The 23,101-nt window shown below is 35.9% G+C and overlaps 1 protein-coding gene across 3 annotated transcripts in view; it reads left to right on the top strand.

Moving 5' to 3' along the window:
* The window catches only part of LOC125238264 (complexin), a 618,857-nt gene that overhangs the window by 536,446 nt on the left and 59,310 nt on the right, over window positions 1-23,101 (top strand). For all 3 annotated transcript variants that reach the window (XM_048145543.1, XM_048145542.1, XM_048145544.1), the window contains one exon: window positions 13,308-13,471. In XM_048145543.1, coding sequence (XP_048001500.1) covers window positions 13,308-13,471 — 164 coding nt within the window. The remainder of the gene's footprint in view (window positions 1-13,307; window positions 13,472-23,101) is intronic.

Genomic DNA, 23,101 nt, shown 5'->3' with positions numbered 1-23,101 from the left:
ACATAGTAAAAATTGTTTTGAAATACTAAATAAGTAATTTATTTTATCCTTTATAGTAATCAAATAATGTTTGTCAAACTTTATATCGAATGTTTGCTCAACTTTGAAAACGCTGACACGAGCATGAAATTTCAATAACGATATCCAAACTTCACTTTTAATAAAAGTCACCCTCGAATTTTTGTGAAATAAATTTCGGAGCTCACTTGTTTTTGTTGAAACGTTGGCCGTTTTTTTACAAACTTTGTTTTCTGCACTTCAATATGAGGGTGACATTTATTGTAAATTAAATTCATTTAAACATTAATCCTAATTAAATAAAAAAATATTGGGGACACCTTACATAGATCAACTTAGAACCAAACTAAGCAAACTAAGCGACGATACAAATACTTAAATAGGTAAACACATATTTAAATGCATAGAAAACATCCATGACTCAGGAACAAATATCTGTGCTCATCACACAAATAAATGCCCTTATCACCAAACCAACCAAAAATTATTATTCTAGGGACATCTCAAATAAATAATTTTATGAAGGCTCTATTCCTCTATAACACTGCCTTCAAAAGATCTAAATACTTTCCTAATTGGAAAAATATATTCTTATAAAAAGAGAGAACTAAAATTATTAGTTGGCCACTCTTGTTATTTAAAAAACCGGCCAAGAGCGTGTCGGGCCACGCTCAGTGTAGGGTTCCGTAGTTTTCCGTATTTTTCTCAAAAACTACTGAACCTATCAAGTTCAAAACAATTTTCCTAGAAAGTCTTTATAAAGTTCTACTTTTGTGATTTTTTTCATATTTTTTAAACATATGGTTCAAAAGTTAGAGGGGGGGGACGCACTTTTTTTCCTTTAGGAGCGATTATTTCCGAAAATATTAGTATTATCAAAAAACGATCTTAGTAAACCCTTATTCATTTTTAAATACCTATCTAACAATATATCACACGTTAGGGTTGGAATGAAAAAAAAAATCAGCCCCCACTTTACATGTAGGGGGCTACCCTAATAAAACATTTTTTTCCATTTTTTATTTTTGCACTTTGTTGGCGTGATTGATATACATATTGGTACCAAATTTCAGCTTTCTAGTGCTTACAGTTACTGAGATTATCCGCGGACGGACGGACGGACGGACAGACAGACATGGCGAAACTATAAGGGTTCCTAGTTGACTACGGAACCCTAAAAAAACGATATTTTATCAGTTTTTCAAGAATAAAATGCCTTAACAATCTCAACATTATAAACTGAAATAGATACCATATACTAAAGAAAAAGCGATCAAGCCCACTGGTGGCGAAGAAGAAGCTGGTGGTTTTAATAAAATAATTTGATTTGTTCCCTACATCATTCAATCTCAACATTGTTTTAGTGAAAAATGCAGGCAAAAATTCATGCAGGTGTTGCAAAAGTAACAAAATATATTTTCTATAAAATTGCAGAAATACATACAATGTTATTTTATTTGTCCTATCCTACAACAAATTTTCTGTAGTTCACCAAACAGTCCCAGTTTTTACGAGATTTCCTCGTCTCACTTGAAACTTTATTTTTAAATGGCTTGTCCGAAACAGGGAAACTTTGATTAAAAATATTTGAGAAATAATCGTGAAGTTCCAACATCTGCGTTGCGAGAGGTTTTGGTTTTGATATTTAATTAACAGAATAAAGGTTTTTAGAAAAACAATTTTTTGATTTTAAGACCATTCTAATAAAGCTGCAGTTATCGAAAGCAGCGGGTCAGACTTTGAGTTAAATTTACCATTTTTTTATCGACTTAAAAAAGAGGCAAAGTACTCTAGTAAGTAGTAGTAATACTTGAAAGACTAAAACTAAACCTAACTATTAAATAAAAATACCTAAAAGTCCTAAAACCTTGCTCCTCGGCAAGGTGCCCATCAAGCAGGTGGCATTCACAAGTAATTGAGACATAACAAAGAAATGTATGGTGAAATTATACCTCTTATATAGTTTCACAAAAAATCCGCAACGGCATAATGTTTATCTTTTACGGATAACTTACTATAATCACTCTTAAGATTTAATCCCCATGCGTAACCGGAGCGGGCCGCTATATGATTAGCAGTATAATAAAGAGTACTATCGTACAGTATGGCCACTCCCGCTCCCCGCTCCCCGTTGAAAGTGCCCCCCCCCGCCCGCTCTCGGTTACCTCTCAGTTACCGCATGTCAAAAACGCGAACAGTCGGCCTGTCATATCTTACTCAAACAAACATGGTACGCGTTCACCTACACGAGCTTAGACTGTGTGCTAGGAACGCGCCTCTTTCATATATTTGATCGCCAGTGTCCGAGGTATGTAGTATAAAATATATGTATCGTAGCCACATTCACGTAGCTCTATAGTAAAATATATATCGTAGCAGCGTAGCTCCTCTACGCCGTAGAACCGCGTTCGTAGCAAATTCTTAACTGCGAACAATTTGAGCGTTTCACAGTTAGGCATTTCGTTTCAAAGGAGGATTTCGGGCTCATTATGATAATTGTGCGAAGTTCACGTTTTGAGATGTTTCTTTGTAATAATAAATGCTTGCAACTGAGTTGAAAACTCTGAATTGTTGGGATGCGGAAACTTTTGAAGTAAAGTATACGTTAAAATTCGCTTCAAATGTCGTTAATTTCCTCAGTATATACTTAAAAAGTAGATCAAAAATAATACAAATTCCATTATTTCTAGAATTCCATACTTTAAAATTTTTTAAATGGCTATGAAATTTGAGGCTCATCGAAAAGCCAAACAAATGGTGGACATGTTAGTAGATTATTAATTTTACGATACCTGCTTATTATCGGCACATCTCGGACACTGCCGATCAAATATATAAAAGAGGCGTGTTCCTAGCACACAGTCTAAGCTCGTATAGGTGGACGCGTACTATGCTTGTATGAGTGAAATGTGACAGGTCGACTGTTCGCGTTTTTGACAGGCGGTAACTGTGAGTGTCGGGAGTTGCCATACTGTACGATAGTACTCATTATTATACTGTGTTAACTGAAACGGCCCATTCAAACTAATAGCGCCTACTCGCGATTCGCGGCAAACTATCGATTGTCGACGAGTACTCACCACGTGGCGCTATTATTAGAACAATCGATACTAACTCGCTTAGTGTAGCAGGACGGTACCAGCTTACTTAACATGCTGTGGTTTAGACCCTTTCATAGGTATTTCTGGTATAGGGGTTTCTGGAAGAGATCCCTTAAAGGGATGAGTTCGCCTTTGTACTTATAATAAGCTCTTTTTCCAGTGTGTTGTATTATTTTCTGGTACAATAAAGTGTTTTACTACTACTACTACTTTTCTCATTCTTTTTTTTTTAATTTTAGAACTAAACGGGACTTAATCGCGTAAACATTAACATTTATATTTGTACGTTGTTATGGCGGAATGCTCCATAAAAACTTCCACCGCCCATTTTAGAGAAGTAGGGGGTTAGGAAGAGACAAAAAGTAGCCTATGTCACTCTCCATCACTTCAACTATCTCCACCTAAAAAATCACTTCAATTCGTCGCTCCGTTTTGCCGTGAAAGACGGACAAACAAACAGACACACACACTTTCCCCGATTTGGCCCGATGGAACGGAACGTCTGTTCTACAGCAGAAAAGTACGTGAAGCGATTGAAATTAGAACGGATCGAAATTTCAACCAGAATGAGGGCAGAGAATTTCTTCTTCGTGGAATTCAGTAATTAGCAAATGTAAGCGTGAAAAACTCCTAAGCACACACCGACTGATATCGTGAATGTTGTGTAGGCAAAGTGACAACCCTAGCGCAAAAGTGAATAATCAAGAACAAGTGCGGGTAGTTCGAAAATGTTGATGCAATTCCTCGCCAGTCTACCCGTGACCACGAACATAAATAATGTGATGTTCGAAAGGTGACTAATATCCTGAAGTACCTACATCCTATCCAAATGAAATATTAACTAAATAATCGATCAAACTCACTCGATTATATCAAACAAATTACCAACCAATTTACAAATCAAACACACTAAATACAAGAATTATTCCTCCAACGGAACCCTAAAAATCATAATACGTATCGCAAATATTTACCTTCCCGCTGATTATACGGACAGAGTTATATATACTTGTGTATTGTATATCATTATAACAGAGGGGAGAGTAGGGTTCCCATGAAAACTGATTTTGTCGGATATGTCCAGCTAGAAGAATTGTAATGAAATGAAATATTTTATTTAGCTAGAGACATGGTTACAATCAGATGTAGTCATTACATAAAAAGGTACAGCAATATTATCTCGCCAACACCATAGGTATGCAAAAAAAAACTAAAACTAAGTATATTTACAATTATCTTCAATATCATGTATTCATCTTAAAGTTACAAAATATAATTTATCATTATTGTTCAGTCCATTAAATAGTCCATACTGAGAATTTATTTGCATAAAAATTTACAGGTTGAGATACTCGTGTGTAGCTCGTGTGTGTGGAATGTGTACTTAGTTAAGTACTTGTTTTATAACGGGGAAAAGTTTTAATTCTTGGTGCGCGATCGAGCGAAGCTATGTCAAGAGCGATAGCAAGTTTAAGAAGAGAAGAGAGTTGTCTAAGAATTTCAAGTATTTAAAGACAAGAGAATGAATGTATGATGTAAACTAATTTTGCCCCCGACTGAAATAAAAAAAAGCTTAAACACATTTTTTCCACACACCTTCCAACCAAGAGCGTAAATATTTTTTCAGTACAGATGGTGTTTTTTTACGCACTAGTGCGAGAAGTGGTTCATTATATGCCAGGTCGAAACTTCGGAGGCTCATCTGTACTGAAAAACGTCGTACGATACACGTGCGAAAAGGAAATTAATAACTCGTGTCGATTCAAAACACTCCCTTCGGTCGTGTTTTAATTTATCGCCACTCGTTTCGAACTTCCTTTTTTACGCTCTTGTATCGTAATGTACTATTTGAAAGCAAGTAGACTACATAATAAGGGTATTAAAACGCTATGTATGAAAAAATACGATTTAAAAATCTCATTTATATGAGCCGCAATTTAAATTTGCGACCTTCTTATTAAAAGTCTAACCGCTACCAGCGTTTCTTATTTAAATGGAACCTTGTAATGAAAATATTATTTTAACAGGTAAACTGTCCCTTTTCCGATCCCGGATACCTGTCCGCAATATAAACTCAATTATGGTAACCCTGACCGTCCCCAGATAGCTAGGCTGTCTAGTCTGGAGCGTTGACCTAGCGCGATTGTCATAGCGTAGCGTAGCTTAGCTATAGTATAGATAGCTATAGCATAGCGGAGTACACAGTCTGTAGACTACCAACCTACTGTTGTCACTGTCACTGAGTTATCTGATCTGTATCGTATTTTAGAGTTATTATTTATTATTATTTATTTTATTTCAAATACGTTACACAGTATGACAGTAAAAACCAAAGCACTGAGTAACTAAAATACATAAAAGCATAACAAATAAACTATCTACTAGCATAACAAATAATTATCTAGATTTAGGTAACAACGTAACGTTGAGGCTTCGTTGCGTTGCGTCGTCTGTCCAACAGTTGACTTTTGACGTACCTAAGTATGTTCTATATTGAATTAGGCCGCCAATCATCAGTGAAAATCCATAGTTACGATAAACGTCAATAGTAAATACTTACACTCTACTTAGTTAACTATTAGGTATTGCCACAAATAAATTCGCAATTGACAAAAATAAAAACATTGGCATCTCCATTGGCTACATCTCATTTTGCGCTTAAAAAATACTCGTATATACTTAAATTAGTCATCAAAAATCGGCCGCTGAACATCCTGTACCTATGGCCATATTTTATCATAAAATTGCGAATTGTCATATTTATCAACATTTTTACGATACCACAAAGTAGTAGTTCATTTTTTTTTGTTAATAGTACCTACTTGCAAATTAAAAGCGTTTTAGAAAAGTTTGAGGACGCGGAAACCTATACTTTTTCAGAAATATTTTTTATACAAATCTTAAATTAACACGCCATTTGTCAATTGTACAATTTTAAGGATTGTCCTATGCTTTATCTAGGTAAAGTTATGTGATACTACACAACATTAATAGTTAATAAAAATAAATTATTATTATACAAGGTGCTCGCGAGGAACCCGCATAACTTGAACCACGCGTTTCTGAGGCCAAAAGAAAGAAAAAATGTTAAATGAATTTTAAAATTTTTCTCGAAAAAAAATTGTTTTTTTGTTTTTTTTTTTGCTTTTTTGGACGTATTTTCACATAAAAAGTAATTTTTATCCATAAAGTTGGCAATTAGAATGAGTTCCTTAATTTATTTTTCTAAAAACCAAATTTTTTGGAAGTTTTTCTTGTCACATTTTGACATCTATCAATGACTACTGTGAGACTTTGCTCCAAATTGCGCATCAGCGCCGTTAATAAGACCTTTTCTACTGAGTAACAATACGGAAATGTTTTTTTTTAATTGGCAATAACTCTGAAACTAGACGAAATCTAGAAAAGTTTATATGACATTTTACTCTTAAAATGTGACCAAGAATATGCCGTTAAAGTCATATGGGTTCCTCGCGAGCACCTTGTATAGGACATTCTTACACAGATTGACTGAGTCCCACGGTAAGCTCAAGAAGGCTTGTGTTGTGGGTACTCAGACAACGATGTATATAATATATAAATACTTATACATAGAAAACATCCATGACTCAGGAACAAATATCTGTGCTCATCACACAAATAAATGCCCTTACCGGGATTCGAACCCGGCACCGCGGCGTAGCAGGCAGGGTCACTACCGACTGCGCCAGACTGGTCGTCAATAATATAATAGTTATGTATAAGAATAGCTAGGAGGGGACGCCAGCATACAACTTGTGGATATTGATTGTGAGCCGAATGGAAATTTACAGGAGGGGTGGACAATGTGGACATACGGCTACTTTACACACGTACTTAGAATTAGGTAGGTACACTCAGTTCAACCTTACTTGTTCAATCATGTACACAAACACTGCTGGAAAACATTATCTCACTTTTCTCTGGAATTGCACATTAACCATCTTTAAAAATGTATTATACACTTAAATAAACTCAAAAAGTATTGTAATCAATCAAAAAACCACCGAAATATATCATTTCTAAAACGATTTTCATCAATAATTGTAATTACGAACGGATGACATCAAAAACTCCTGACATTACGAAGTCTAAATTGTCTATGAGTCGTAATGTTGGGATGACAACTTATCGTTATGAACAATCGATATTAACGTTTGAGTTTGTATAGCTTGGAAAAAGTGCGTTGATATTAATTACAATAATTTATCAGATTTATTAACAGACTTCTTTACGCTTTATTTCCTACCTCTTTACAATAAATATTTTACTATAAGTATATTTTTTGTTGTATTAATCTTAATGTTAGGTACTATAAAATGAATACTGTACTAGCCTTTTCCATAGGATTGTTGCAAATGTGACGAAACCTAGTTAAATTTTGGTTTTTACACAGATATTGTGTGACGTAAAATTGAAAATCGGTAATACATCATTTTATCGACATTTCCAATCACTAGTAATTGTCTTTGATCATATTTGACGTTTCGTTTGTTTACGTGATAGGACGTAACGAAGTAAAGATGAACCGACTGTATATGGGTAGATTGACATTTTGGGGGACTCTTTTTGATACACTACCACTTTTCTTGCACGCGAGAAGATTGCACAGCTAAACTGTGGAATGAACGGTCGCCTACCCTACGGTATTTTCGAACCGATTTTTTTTATACCACGACGGTGGCAAACAGGTATACGGCCTTTCCTTCTGTGTACTTAACACAGCAAAAGGGAGTGTACAAGTTTCTAATGGGTTGGCAACGCGCATGTGACACTCCTTGAGTAGCAGGCGTCCATAGGTTACGGTGACCGCTTTCCATCAGGCGGACCGTGTGCTTGTTTGCCACCGACGTAGTATTAAAAAAAAAACAATTCCGTCTCGCACTTGACCATTTTTTATGGCTTACCCAATTACCAACATGTTTACGTACAAGCTAAGCTATTGATAACGTAATTATTCAAGTCGTTATAAAGGTCGAGCAAACAAGGCAGTAAACGCAATTGGGGCGAGGTCGGTATTACTTTCTTATGAGATGTTTACTTCGTGCGTCGCCATGTGAACAGGGGAAAATCGCATTTGTTTAGACATTTATAAGTGTTTTGCAGAAGCGCTGGTGGCCTAGCGGTAAGAGCGTGCGACTTTCGATCCGGAGGTCGCGGGTTCGAACCCCGGCTCGTACCAATGAGTTTTTCGGAACTTATGTGCGAACGTCTTTGCCTTTGGCTAGTCTGTGGCCAAGAGTAAGCCCATTTATAATTTAAAAAAAAAATCATTTGATATTTGCCAGTCGCTTTTCGGTGAAGGAAAACATCGTGAGGAAACCGGACTAATTCCAATAAGGCCTAGTTACCCTTCGGGTTGGAAAGTCAGATGGCAGTCGCTTTCGTAAAAACTAGTGCCTATGCCAAATCTTGAGATTAGTTATCAAAGCCGACCCCAGGCTCCCGTGGCATAAGCCGTGGTAAATCCCGGCGCCTCCTCCTTCCCCGCGCTACCCATACTTCAGCCGGGATAACGCAAGGAAGATGATGATTTATAAGTGTTTTGCAAACCTGAAAAAATAAGTGATTAATTTAGATATACGTACATTTTAATATATGTAGATTGTATCAAATAATTTTAGTAAATAAACGAATAGATTATTTCATAACGTCACACACTGTCCATACTATATAAGGTCCTAATTTATTAGATGCAGATATTTTTACAGCTGATAGTACTCGGTCTCTGGAGTATATTAAACCGTGAAACATTATAGCTTTTACGATGTTTTTTTGGAGAAAACGGAAAAACAAATTTGCTACGTAAAAACACCCTGTTTATGTGATTATTAAATGAAAACTCATTGAACAGATTCTAGTACCTCTTTTACGTACCACTTAACTGTAACTGGCCACTTCAATGACATGTGCAGTTTTCCCGCCGAACCTTTACGACATTTACAACAAACAATTGTTGACATGACAGACAGTGTTATTGTGACATGTGATAATGCACATGATGATTTTTTTTAGACGAAATTATAATTAATTTTTTTGTTAGGAAAATGAAATCAAAAAAGTTACATGAAAAGATTTCTTAATTTATATTTAAAGTTAATTATTTTAATGTATAGTACCATGTGTTAAAATATCTGCAACTAATAAATTAGGACCTTATATAATATATATTACTAGCTTTTTCCCGCGGCTTCGCTCGCACTAGAAAGAGACAAAAAGTAGCCTATGTCACTCTCCATCGCTTCAACTATCTCCACTTAAAAAATCACGCCAATTGGTCGCTCCGTTTTGCCGTGAAAGACGGACAAACAAACAGACACACACACTTTCCCATTTATAATATTAGTATGGAATATAAATGGGAAAGTTTGTGTCTCTGTTTATTTGTCCGCCTTTCACCGCAAAACGGACAAAACAGATGGAATGGTTGACTGGTAGATAATGCCTTAAAACATTAAGTCCGCCATTTTTTACAATTTTGTGTCGTGCAATAAAGATTTAAATAAATAAATAAAACGGAGCGACAAATTGACGTGTTTTCTAAGTGGATATAATTAAAGCACTAGACTAGAGAGTGATGCTATGCTACTTTTTGTCTCTTTCTAACGCCCCACTTCCCTAAAATGGGGAGTGGAAGTTTTTATGGAGCATTCCGAAATTTTTGAATGAGGTTTTAGAATAAGGCAGTCGATAAGTCGATAGAATAAATTTCGAAAAATGTATCTATGTTATCGTTCTAGTAAGTAACCGTTTGCGAGCGCTGTTTTTTTTTTCCATACAATGAATGTCATTTTCCTTGACGTATACGCTTTTTAACGTATTCTAAAACGTCTATAACTCATGGTAGGCGCTCAGGCACTTTGTCGAATTTAAACCAATCAGCGTCCAATTCAGGAGTTCGTCGCGATTCAATTATGGACGGGCTCGTTTGAACGTACATGTGACGGGGAAATATTGAGATGCTGGACAAATTCGAACGAGCATGTGCATGTCAAATTATTTTTAAAGTGAAACTTCGTAGGCCACGTCTTAGCCTTTGGCTAGTCTGTGGCCAAGAGTAAGCCCATTTATAATTTAAAAAAAAGAATGCGACTTCCAACCGGCAGCGTTAAACATTTAACGTTCAGTGTTACCAACTCGAATTTTGAAATACACACAGAGAAATTTGCAATGTGAATTTAACAAGTTCGACTTGTTGCGGTTTATCCGTTTGAATTAGCCAAACGTATGTTTAAAACAATATGTGTCAGGTTATTTTTGTAAAATCGACTTGTTGATTCAAATATATTGCCGATTCAAATGACAAGTAGCTTGTTGTTTGAACCAAAGAGCACGTAGGCGCTATTTTAACCAAAAAACTTGTTGAACGAACATGAAAACTGGTTGTATTTTCTCTCAGTGCATAATTGTGTGGTTCCCATCCCATGCTTCGTATTAAGGACAGTGCGAAGCGTGATATGTTGTCCTTGCGGATCAATCCTATCGACTGGGAAATGGAGGCTGAAGACCGCGATCACTGGAGGAAGACCCTGGGTGAAGGAGTAGTTGCACACGACCAAGCATGGTTTGACCTTCTTCACTCTAGGCGAGAATTAAGACACCAGCTCACTAACCAACCTCTGTCACTGGACACGACCACATTCTCCTGTCAGATTTGCGGTCGCGTCGTCATATTATTGATGTCAGAGGCCATTGATTGATTGATTGATTGATTGAACTGTGTAGATCTACGCTGATAAAACCCATTGTTTTTCTACTAAAATCGTTCTGTTACCCCTTTCTTACTATAGGGTAAAGTCTCATGAGTATGTACATTGCTTAAACGTTTATAAGAGACCTTAACCTAACGAAATTTTTAGCTTTGTCAATTTCACATCTAAAATACGTAAGTCTAATATACAAGAACCGGAGAGCACGCAATTTCCGTGCACCAAGCGAAAATATTCTCCTCGCAACCGAAGACATTTAATTAAAAAACCGGCATTCTGAAAACGGGGAGACGCATCATTATTCTGTCAGCGACAGTCGATCAATTAATAATTGAATTTGAAGTGCCTTTTCTTAACTTATCGGGCTATTTCCACAATAAATGGAATTTACTTCACACTCGTTTAATTTCCATTGTGGTATTCAATAGTGAAATGGCATCTGCATAAGTATTTCATTATGGAAGTTATGGCGTCGTGACGCGAAAGCATTCTTAGATCTTATTAATGGGGTGTATATGTTGTGAAGTTATGGTGTGGTGTGTTGGTATGTCTGGTATTTTAGATAGATCTCAAGGCTCGTCTACTTAATTTCGGTTTTAATATTATCTTACGCCGTCTGATGCACAAAGCATGGTGCTTATATAATAATGACGTATTTAGATGACAGTCTCTGTCATTAATTCATATTTATTAGACTTGAAACTTTAAATTTAAGCAGTAAGGTAATAAATTTCGTGCCAAAATATCTGCTTAAAAATGTATAAATATTGCCACTTCATTATTTGGTTAGTACCGACCAAAATTCATTAATTAACATTGCCACGATGTTATTATTTTCTACATGACTATTTTTTATTTAAAATATTTTTTTATTATACATAGTTTTATTGAGTTGTGTATAGTGTGTATTGTGTTATGCCTGTATTCTCTGTTCAATTTAACTCAAATTTATCCTGCTTTAATGTCTCGCTCCTGAACAAAAGCCCAATTTAACTTAATTAAAAAATCCAAAACAAGATAGGTAAGTCTCTTTATTATCTTTTTTATCCCTATCTAATCTCCTTTTAATTCACAAAAAGGCCCAATCAACCACATAATCAGATATCTCCCTGAAACGAAACAGATATCATTAATTACACCAATCCCAAAACAATTAGATTACGAAACACATTTGCACCCTTAACCGGTTATCCGTTAACCGGTTTTATCCGGATCCAACATGGCGCCGAGATTGAATATGGCGACCATTTCACGTCAATCTAAGCTTTAGTCAGTCGGGTCGGGGAGATGGGTTTAAAAATGGGTGCGGATTTGATTTGGTCAATTTTGCGTTCTGTTAACGTTTTTGCTATGTGTTTTAGTTTAATGTGCAATGGTGCACAGGGTTTATAAAGCTTCTTAATATAATTTTAACTATAAAACTCCCGTGAGACTCCCACATGTTTAAAAAAAAAATCTTAATATAATTGAAACTGAATTTTTGTAAGGTTTTCTGGAAAGTAACTTACGGTCTTACTAGAGCTTAAAGCATTACAAATTAATACTTATGAGTACAGCTAATGTTTTAATATTTCATGTATCAGTATAGTAACAGAAATAAATAGTTGGAAACAAATTCCAAATTATTTATTTGTCAAACATAGTACAACAGTAGGTCTTAATTCTTAAATGTATAGAAAAGTATCACTATGCTTCGCTACATGGCATACAAATACAATATGGCTACAGAGAACATGTAGCTAATAGAAACTATACTCGTATTTAAATTCAATAAAACTTAGTTTTCATCAAGTTCTATTAAATTTCACACACTTATTAGTAATACTAAGTTTATAATTGTCCTGTAACTAGGTATATAAGTGCCATGTAACTTTTAATACGTCAATGATATAAGGTTACTTTGGGGTGACTTCAAAAGCGAGTTAGTGTAGAAATCTCTATTATTTATACAGAATATTCTTCTGTACATTCCAGCTAATATTGATATAGTAGTGGAAAGAACAACGCACCAAAATTATCTGACATTACACACCTGATCTGACATCTGATTAATTATCTGCAAGTTAAAATATTTTCTATGAGAGTAATTTAATTTGTTCTTAGAGTTATCTGACATCCTGAATAAATTTTCTAATACAGATAAATCAGTTAGTAGTAATTAAAGTCAAGCGTTTTTTTTTTCTGTGTATAGACACTACTCTTTTTGTTTATCGGTCGCAGAATGGTAGTTACTTCAGAACGGTTGTTTGATACGATACTTCTGATGGTACACGTATATTCTCTAAACGTAATCATCATCATTCGCCTGCCCTTATCCCATTCATTTGTGGTCGGCGCAGCATGTCTTCTCTAATCGTAATCAATCATAAACAGAATATCTAAAAATTTCAAACCTTCTCTCATCCCAAAGAGTACTTAGAATTAATAACTTATAACTAACCAATAATTATGCTTGTTGCAGGCGCGGTAGGAGGTGACGGAGATGACAGCGATGACAAGGAGAAGGAGGAAGAAGCGGAACGCGAGCGGCAGGAGGCCATCCGCGAGGCGGAGGAGCGGCGCAAGGAGAAACACCGCAAGATGGAGGAGGAGAGAGAGAAGATGCGCCAGGAGATAAGGGACAAGGTAAGAATACAGATAAGACTACAGGAGAACAAAGGAAGGAAGAAACAAAATAAAATACAGGTTTAGAGACAGAAAATGACCCAGGAGATAAAGCAAAAGGTAAGAAGCTGTAGAAGAAAGAGGAAGCGGATCGCGAACGCCAGAAGGCCATCTGTGAGGTGGAGGGGTAGCGCAAGGATAAACACCGTAAGATGGAGGAAGAGAGAGAGAAGATGATCAGGAGATAAGGGACAAGGTAGGAGATAAAACTAAAGGAGAAACAGAAGTAAAAATAATACAAGTTAAAGGAGAGGATGAGGAAGATGCATCTAGAGATAAGGGACAAGGTAGGAATAGAGATATGACTATAGGAGAACAAAGGCAGGAAGAAATAAAAGAAAATATAGGTCTAGAGACAGAAAATGGACCAGGAGATAAGGCACAAGGTAAGAGTAAAATTATGGAAGTGAAAGATGGTGTAAACCAAACGACAGGAACAACTTTTCTAGGCAGCAACAAATCTGCAACAAGGTAATAACAACACTCGTCTGAGAGGTCATCACTTAAAGCTAGAGAGTGATAGATCTTGGAACAAACTACCAAAAGACGTGGTCTCAGCACAAATTGTGAATCAGTTTAAAAAATAGACTAGACAAGCACATCACATCTACAACTTGGCTATGATTACTGTCATAATGATCACTGGATACAGGCTATGTCAGTTTTTTAACTGCCTGCCTGCTTATTAAATAATAATAATAATAAAGTAGGTAGGTTTACTCAAGGTTTTATCCTATTATTAAAGGGAAGAAGTAAATTTGCAATCTCTAAAATGAGACCTACTAATTTTCAGGTATCAAATCAAACAGTAATACTACGGTGTTAGACTTACCAAAGTAAACTAATAACGTGTCCTAAACAACAAAAGGTTATCCGTTATCCTATTTCGAGGTATAAAAGAAATGTCAGTGCAGCAATAGAAATGGCGTCTGATAATAACTGGCTAGGATAGGTATTTGATTTTACGCCTGTTATTGGACTGCTGGTGAAAATGGTTGGAAAATTGAGGATTACAGTTTAGAGCATGAACGGGTATTACGGTGTTGATATACTATTTGTATGTTTATTGAAATATGTGACATTGATCTGGGATAAATAACGTTTTGTGCGAAATTAATGATTATATGTACCAGACTTTTCCCGCAGCTTTGCCCGCGTACTAAAATAATTCAATCTTTTACCCCCATTTAGCCGCCTTAGGAAGTGATTTTTGAAAAATCCTTTCTTAGTGCTCCTCCACAGCTTATCAGGAACCTAAGTGCCTGGAATCTCTAAGACCAGCGGTTTCGGCTGTGCGTCGATATGTCAGTCAGTCAGTCTTTTCTTTTATATAATTTAGGAAGGATATCTTGAAGTCAAAAGAGTTATTTTGACACGCGTGGAGTGTGGACCCCAGAGTAAGCAATTACTATGGGGATAGGCTCATTAAAAAACGCTTACCTTATTTACTTAACTCTTTGCCTGCGGATATTAGAACGGAGAAAAACAAAAATAGATTTAAGAGGGCTTTGTTCAAACACTACCTAGACAAAACTTAGATGCCTCATTTATTTGTGAACTACCTAATCTACCTATCTTTGCCAATATACTTATGTAGATCTGTATTCATTAACATGACATCTAATTATATGTACCTTTAGACTCACCCAGCCGGCGTATCATGCTTCTAATTTTATCACTTATCCACGTGGATAAGACGTCTGTCACGCTTTAGCAAGTATGTCAGTGTGAGAGTGACAGATGTCTTATCTACGTGGATAAGTGATAAAATTGGAAGCATGGTAGGCCGGCTGATCCCACAGTCAAACTGTGTAAACAGTTTTGGGGGACATTGTATTTACATTTAAGTTTTTTATGTAAGATGTTTTATTAAATAAAATAAAATAATAAAAAAATAATAAAAAATAAGAGTAGTTTAGTTAAAATTGTTTTTTCTAAAGATAAATCAGACGAACAACGGAGACTAAAAACCGAATGAAAATATTCTGAACATTGATTTCATACAAATACGAATCATTACAAAAATACGAATCATTCAAGTATTTATTTTGTTTTGCAATGAGTCTTTTTAAACATGGTGAAATGTATTACAACGAAATACTAGTAAATATAACTAGGCGTCATCCATATATTACGTCACAGTGTAAGGGGGGGGGGGGGGTCATACTAAATGTGACAATCCCAGTTAAAGGGATACAAAAAAGCGTGACATAGGAGGGGGGAGGGGTCCAAAAACCTGAAATTTGGTGTGACGTAATATGTGGATGATCCCCTAGTAGGTATGTACATTTGGACGTCTAATATATTTCAATAAGTTTATTTTTGATTCATTACGTTAAGGCAATACTTAACGTAATGAATCAAAAATATAAGGCAATGGGAATATGGATAAATTCATAACTAAATAGTTAAAAATGTAAGGCGTCATCCAATACTAATATTATAAATGGGAAAGTGTGTGTGTCTGTTTGTTTGTCCGTCTTTCACGGCCAAATGGAGCGACAAATTGACGTGATTTTTTAAGTGGAGATAGTTGAAGGGATGGAGAGTAACATAGGCTATTTTGTCTCTTTCTAACGCGAGCGAAGCCGCGGACAGTAGCTACTTTTTAATACTTAAATTAATATTTTCTATATACTCGCACTCCAAGCACGTACGTGGTAACTAAGAGGATTTTGTAACCTGGCACAGATCCAAATGGAGTGAACAGCCCGAAAGTAAAGTGCTTTTTATCGAATGCTGCATTTTAGATGACTCCGTGCCATGTTTGATCTAGATAGGCGTGTCCGTAACGTTCTAGCTTTTAGCAGTTTTTTCAGGAATTTTATTGGTATTCAGTCTGATTCTGCATTTTAAAGTAATATTTTTTAATAATTTTGAGTTGAGTTTTCAGTTTTCGACCCTTGCTTTCGTGGACCGATAGCCGAGTGGTTCTGGCATTCGCCCGGTAAGCGGAGTACGCTGGTTCGATTCCAGCTCGGAGCACTGGAGGCTTTGGTCACTTTTTCTTTGTATATGACATTTATTTAATGTTTAGAACATAATAGTAGTGTTACTACTTAAAATAACAAGTTAAAATATTTTCTATGAAAGTAATTTATTGTTCTTAGAGTTGAGTTTTCACAAAAGATTTTTGAATTCTGAACTTTAATTAAAGAATGCAAACTTTTTTTTTGATCAAGTATCAACGAAAAAAATTTTTCATATAACATAATGAACAATATATTATTATAAAAACTATAGGTGATACATTTTTGAATATATTGCATTAGGTACCACTTACCATCAGTGTCTGTCTATAAAATACATTCCATCAAATACGAAAAAAAAATTAACAAAGTATTAAATATAGTAACATACAAATTCAAGAAACTCAAATGTGCAAAAATTACTGCCGTGAGAGAGATTTGAACTGACGATTGCTGGATAGTTCAAGTCTCACTAAACACAGTTAAAGGATATTTCGTTGTAATCTGTTGACTATTCAGAACAGTTTTCGATGTAATGAATGAATGCTTAGAATTTATTATGAAAAGTAAAATTGTCAAAACTAGCTGTGGGCAAACCAATTTCAGCTACTTTTTGGGTAAGTACAATAACCTCATTTTGGTCTTTAGTAGGTACTCACAGTCACAACTATAACTAAAAAATGTACTATTAATACGTAATACAATAAAAAAACCTCGTAATGTTAACACAACTATTAATATTTCATAGGAAATAACAAAAAATGTATTATTAATACGTAATACAACAAAAAAATCTCGTAATGTTAGAACTAGATGTGGTTACTAAAATGCTGGTTTAGAAAAACAAATCGAAAGGAGCATAAACAAATTGCCTTCTTAAAAACCCTACGCAATTGTGCAATGTAATTCTAGATTTGTACTTTACATTCCACGTCCGTACACTTTTTCAACTACAATAGTAAAAACTATTGAAGTTTAATAAAGTTAAATCTTGCAGAAGCGCGTGTTTCAGTTGTTCAGTAAAACTGTTTCGTGCTTGCAATGCTAAGTCTTTCTATTGCATCTGGCATAAACTAGTGTTTCTTTAAAAATATGCTATTAAATAAGTGCACAAAGCGAATGTACCACAAGCAATTGTTTTATATATTTCCTTTGTTTTTGATGCATGGTCCACCTCTTAAGGCTTGCATACATTTTTCTTAATATATTTATAATTCAACGGTCTGTAGTTATTTCTGCAGCACGTTTTGCACATTCTGGCGTATATTTTCACGTATATTGTTATGTGCAAAATTATAATGACGTTAGTAAAAAGTATAATAATAATGAGTAAAAAGTATGTTTGTTACTTAATTTAAACTTAGCAACCTAAAAATATCTCGCGTTGATTTTTCAATAGTAAATCACAAACATCCAACACATTGTTTTGTGTTTCTGCCAGTGTGCAAGGTGGCCCGAACTCAACGAGGGTGCGGAGTAGGATTGACAAGGCGTATGTCACCTCTGGAATTTCAGGCGTCCATAGGCTACGTTTAATGCTTACCATAATTTGGGTAGTTTCTTTGCTACGTAGTAACAAAGACATATGTAACTCGGTATAGACGGATAAACTCTAAGAAAAAAACGTACCTCAAAGCCATAGAGAAAAAGGTACGGTGGCCTAGATGGCGTTATACCTTTGGGGAACGCTCGGCTAGATGGCGCTAATATTAATATTTGACATTATAACACATATCAAGCTAAGAATATGGACCAAATTGTCAAAACTGAGGTTCAAAAGTTTTAAGCTTGTGTCGAGAGATGGCAGTCCATGCACTGTGATTACACATTTTACTTTGACAGTAACTCTCTATAATGTTTCTGCTTGTTAAAACCGTGCAGATTCTTCAAATAGGCTTTCGGAAAAACGCCACGTACCGTTTAACTGTTTTTACCCATTAATTTGGAGTTCCGAACGGCAGGCACACGAAATGGGTCAAGCGGCTGAGTTATTGCGCTTGCAGAGTTACACACATAGATCGTGATTAAGGAAAATATCGTATTTTCATACAAAAAATTAACTATATGTAACGTTATAAACAGGCCCCGTAGCCGAATGGCATTTCTCCGACGCCAAACGAAAGCGATACGCCGCTGGCTCTGTCGCGCCAATACGCAAGCGCGATAGAGATAGATATCTACTAGCGCTTCGTTTCGTGAGCGTTTCGTGAGCGATTGTGCCATTCGGCTAGCCACCCAGGCCCCGTGGCATTTCTCCGACGCCAAACGAAAGCGATACGCCGCTGGCTCTGTCGCGCCAATACGCAAGCGCGACAGAGATAGATATCTACTAGCGCTTCGTTTCGTGAGCGTTTCGTGAGCGATTGTGCCATTCGGCTAGCCACCCTGAAATAGATACCATACACTAAAGAAAAAGCGATCAAGGCCACTGGAGACCCGGGTTCGATTCCCGGCTTCGCCACCAGTGGGCTTGATCGTTTTTTCTTTAGTGTATGGTATCTATTTTAGCTTATAATTTATATATAGTAGTGTTACTACTAAAAAAAAAAAAATTTGATTTGTTCCCTACATCTATATAACGTTATTAAATAAGTAGTATTGATTTTTTACAGTTCTTTTTCGCTCTCCCCGTTAAAGTTGGATTATATTAATCATGGTCTGTAAAAACAAGGATACTTTAGTCTGCAAAAACATAGGTCAGCAAAATAATCGGTTTGTCAGATATTTTTTCTTTTTCGCAATACGATTTTACTGTCCAACTATAACTGTATAATATAGACTAGGTACTCAAAGTCCACGCCGACTAAATAATATTGTCTTAATTTTGTGACGACCGGTTTGGCTCAGTCGGTAGTAACCCTGCCTGCTGAGCCGCGGTCCTGGGTTCGAATCCCGGATAGGGCATTTGTTTGTGTGATGAGCACATATATTTGTTCCTGAGTCATGGACGTTTTCTATGTATTTTTATATTAAAGGAAAAAAAATGGAAAAATTTACGCTTCCGACGGGACTTGAACCCGCGCCATTTTTGCAATCCGTGCAATGCTCTTACCAATTGAGCTACGGAAGCCACGCCGGACTTCGCAAATCTTTCCATGCCTTTCCTTTTGTACACACGTCTTGGGGTGTCGTCGTTTTCTATGTATTTGTATATTTTGCATATCGTTGTCTGAGTACCCACAATACAAGCCTTCATGAGCTTACCGTGGGGCTCAGTCAGTCTGTATAAGAATGTCCTTTATTATTTATTTTATTATTTATTTACATGGACTCATAATAACCCAACAGTTTAATGTGTATCCTTGACGCCGTTATAATATCTACTAAAAAATATCATAAACAATTATTATTTTCTAAAAATCGGATTTATTTTGCTTTATTGGCGGATGTAAATTAAATAAAAATATTTGATAATGAACTATTACCAAAAAAAAGTCTTTTAATATTCTACGGTTGCATAAAAAGATATTTGTAATGAAAAATATAAATAAATAATCTAAGGATCCATGTGTACTGGTTGCAAAACGTCGACCCACTTAGCAATGTGAAATGAGAGTGGAGCGCCCTCTGGCGTAATTCTCGTGCAGTTAATTTGACGTGCGAGTGTGAGTACCTCACGTGCTTCACGTCCAACTTTTATTGGAGTTTAACCCTTTTCAAAGCTTCGCTATACTGATGGTGATGTGGCGAAGAAGTACTTGCTGATTTATTTATTGTACGCAACCTATATTTGATTACCGGTCTTGTTTAATCGGAAGTGACTGGCTGCTAAGCCGGGGTCCTGGGTTCGAATCCCGGTAAGGGCATTTATTTGTGTGATAAGCACAGATATTTGACAGACAGGGTCACTACACGCAAGCCTGCAGCTTTCGGTCGTCAATTTTTGTAAGTTTAATTTTACAAAAACAAAATGCCTCGTTACGTGCTATTGAATTGCAACAACACACAATTATGAACACTCAAGGGCCTGAGACATATTTAAAATCACAGGCAAGTAACAACTTCGGTACAAAATCTGACACGCTCAGCCCCTATACAAATAGATGAACTTGTTTCTTTTATCACTGAGAGAAAAAACAACCAGTTTTCATGTTCGTTCAACAAGTTTTTTGGTTAAAATAACGCCTACGTGCTCTTTGGTTCAAACAACAAGTTAGATCTTGTTAACTGTAACTAGTACATTCTACAAGTTTATCGTCATTTGAATCAACAATATATTTGAATCAACAAGTCTATTTTATAAAAGCAATATGACACATATTGTTTTAAACATATGTTTGGCTGATTCAGTCAAATATATTTTAACAAGTTTGACCTTGTTGTTCGAACAAATCGGACTTGTGTCATCAACATTGTGATTTATTCCGTTTACTAAAATACTTTTGTTTCAAACGGATACACCCGCAACAATTCGAACTTGTTAAATTCACAATGCCAATTTCTCTCAGTGATCCAAATCTAGTCTGTGCACAAAAACCTAACTAAAAATCTTTACCAAATCGCTTCGCATTTTATTTAATGCAGATGGCAGATTATCAAGATATGTCCAGTTTAATTAAATTATGCTTTTGTTTTGTTATGTGCTATTTAAAAGCTTTAGGTTCTCAGTGGGTTTTATTGTGTACTCATTGTTTTAGGGATCATAAAAATGTTGATTTCAATTGCTTTGTCTTAGTGAAGACGGTTTATTGCGGCGATGGTTTATGTTGAGATTACCTTTTTGAGACATTTTAGTTTAGATGAAAAAACAGAGAGAAGTGGTCATATCTCATGAAAAATTAGATACTACGTAAGTTACAAAATACATCACAGCATGTATAGGAAAAGTGTCTATAGTCACATACTTAATTATGATAAATATCGTTCGAAAACTCTCATAATTTTATTACTAAATTATAGGTCCTTTTATCATTCGCTATTCCTTTATCATATAATGTAGACGTGTAAAAGTGCATCTGTGGCCTTTTTGCTAAATAAATGATTTGTATTTGTAAAACATTTCAATTTTGAATGAATTTATTACGATTAGAATAATAGTAATAAAGTTCTAGAATGTCACGCTTAGCGCTCAGTTCCAAATCTCATACAAAATCGGGCTTACACAAAATGTATTCGCATTCGCTATGTCCGTTTTTAAACGACATTAAATTTTCACTAAAGATGAACTCCTTGTCTATTTCGAAAAACCCCTTGAAATAAAATTAAACTATCCACCGATACTACTACATTGGAAATTGAATGGTTCAATATCAAACCATCCATTCTATTTGGAAAGTAATATTCGTTTTACCTCAATCGAGAATTGGGCACGCGATGGAACCGGGTAATAAAGTTATTTGTTATACAAGGGGGCAAAGTTGTATTTTAACGCCGAGTGTGGAATTGAAAAACGAGCAAGTGAAAGGATTCTATAGTTGAACCACGAGCGAAGCGAGTGGTTCGAGAATAGAATCCTGAACTTGCGAGTTTTTTAACACACGAGAAGTAAAATACATTTGCACGTGAGTGTAACACAAAACTTTTCCCCTCACTATAGCGAGGAAACCACAACGCAAAAAATGCGTTTATCACTGCTTCCAGTAGTTCCACAGGTGGTAAATCATCTTTATTACTAGATTCACCTACTTTTATCAATTTTAAAGCAGTTAATTTGACTTTATTCAAGGTCAAATTACTTTACTGGACAAAACACGTGTTTCCGAGCTAGTGAGGGGAAAAAATTTTAAATTTAGGCTACACTGTCATTACTGCTGCAGTATTCTTACTGTCAACAATTTAGATAGCAGATTGATTCTGGCATTTGATGTTATGCATTTGGCATTTGCCACGACTCATGAGAGCCTGGAGTCCGCTTTGACGACTAATCCCAAGATTTGGCGTAGGCGCTAGTTTTAGGAAAGCGACTGCCATCTGAGTGCCATCTGACCTTCCAACCCGAAGGGTAACTAGGCCTTATTGGAATTAACCCGGTTTCCTCACGATGTTCTCCTTCACCGAAAAGCGACTGGCAAATATCAAATGACATTTCGCACATAAGTTCCAAAAAACTCAATGGTACGAACCGGGGTTCGAACCTGCGACCTCCTCGAAAGTGCTACGCCGCGGTCCCGGGTTCGAATCCCGGTAAGGGCATTTATTTGTGTGATGAGCACAGATATTTGTTCCTGAGTCATGGGTGTTTTCTATATATATAAGTATTTATATTATATACTAGCTGCCCGGCGTACTTCGTATCGCCTTATACTTGGAGGCGCAAAACATGGGGCAAGGCAAAGAAGTGACCATTTTTACTTGACACAATTAAGTAGCTACATCATTAATTACATTATAGCGTACCTATTTAATATACACATACCCATAGCTGGGCATTAACTCGTTAATCCGTTAATCGTTAATTAACGAAGTTAACATTTCGATTAACGGATTAACTTTTAAGTTAACTCTAAAAAATGTTAACGGACTCGTTAACTTCCGTTAAATTTCTCCGAGTCCGTTAATCGTTAATTTAGCAGGGCCGCGCCGCGAAAAACACGCTACTGTAAAAGTCCGAAGTACGGAAAATCCTAGGATTTAACCGGTAAATCCCAGCTTTTACCGATTTTGATCGCCAAAAGCCCAAATA

This window comes from Leguminivora glycinivorella, chromosome 23 (genome assembly GCF_023078275.1).
Source record: "Leguminivora glycinivorella isolate SPB_JAAS2020 chromosome 23, LegGlyc_1.1, whole genome shotgun sequence".
Lineage (NCBI taxonomy): Eukaryota > Metazoa > Arthropoda > Insecta > Lepidoptera > Tortricidae > Leguminivora > Leguminivora glycinivorella.
This window is presented reverse-complemented; position numbering and strand designations above follow the sequence as displayed.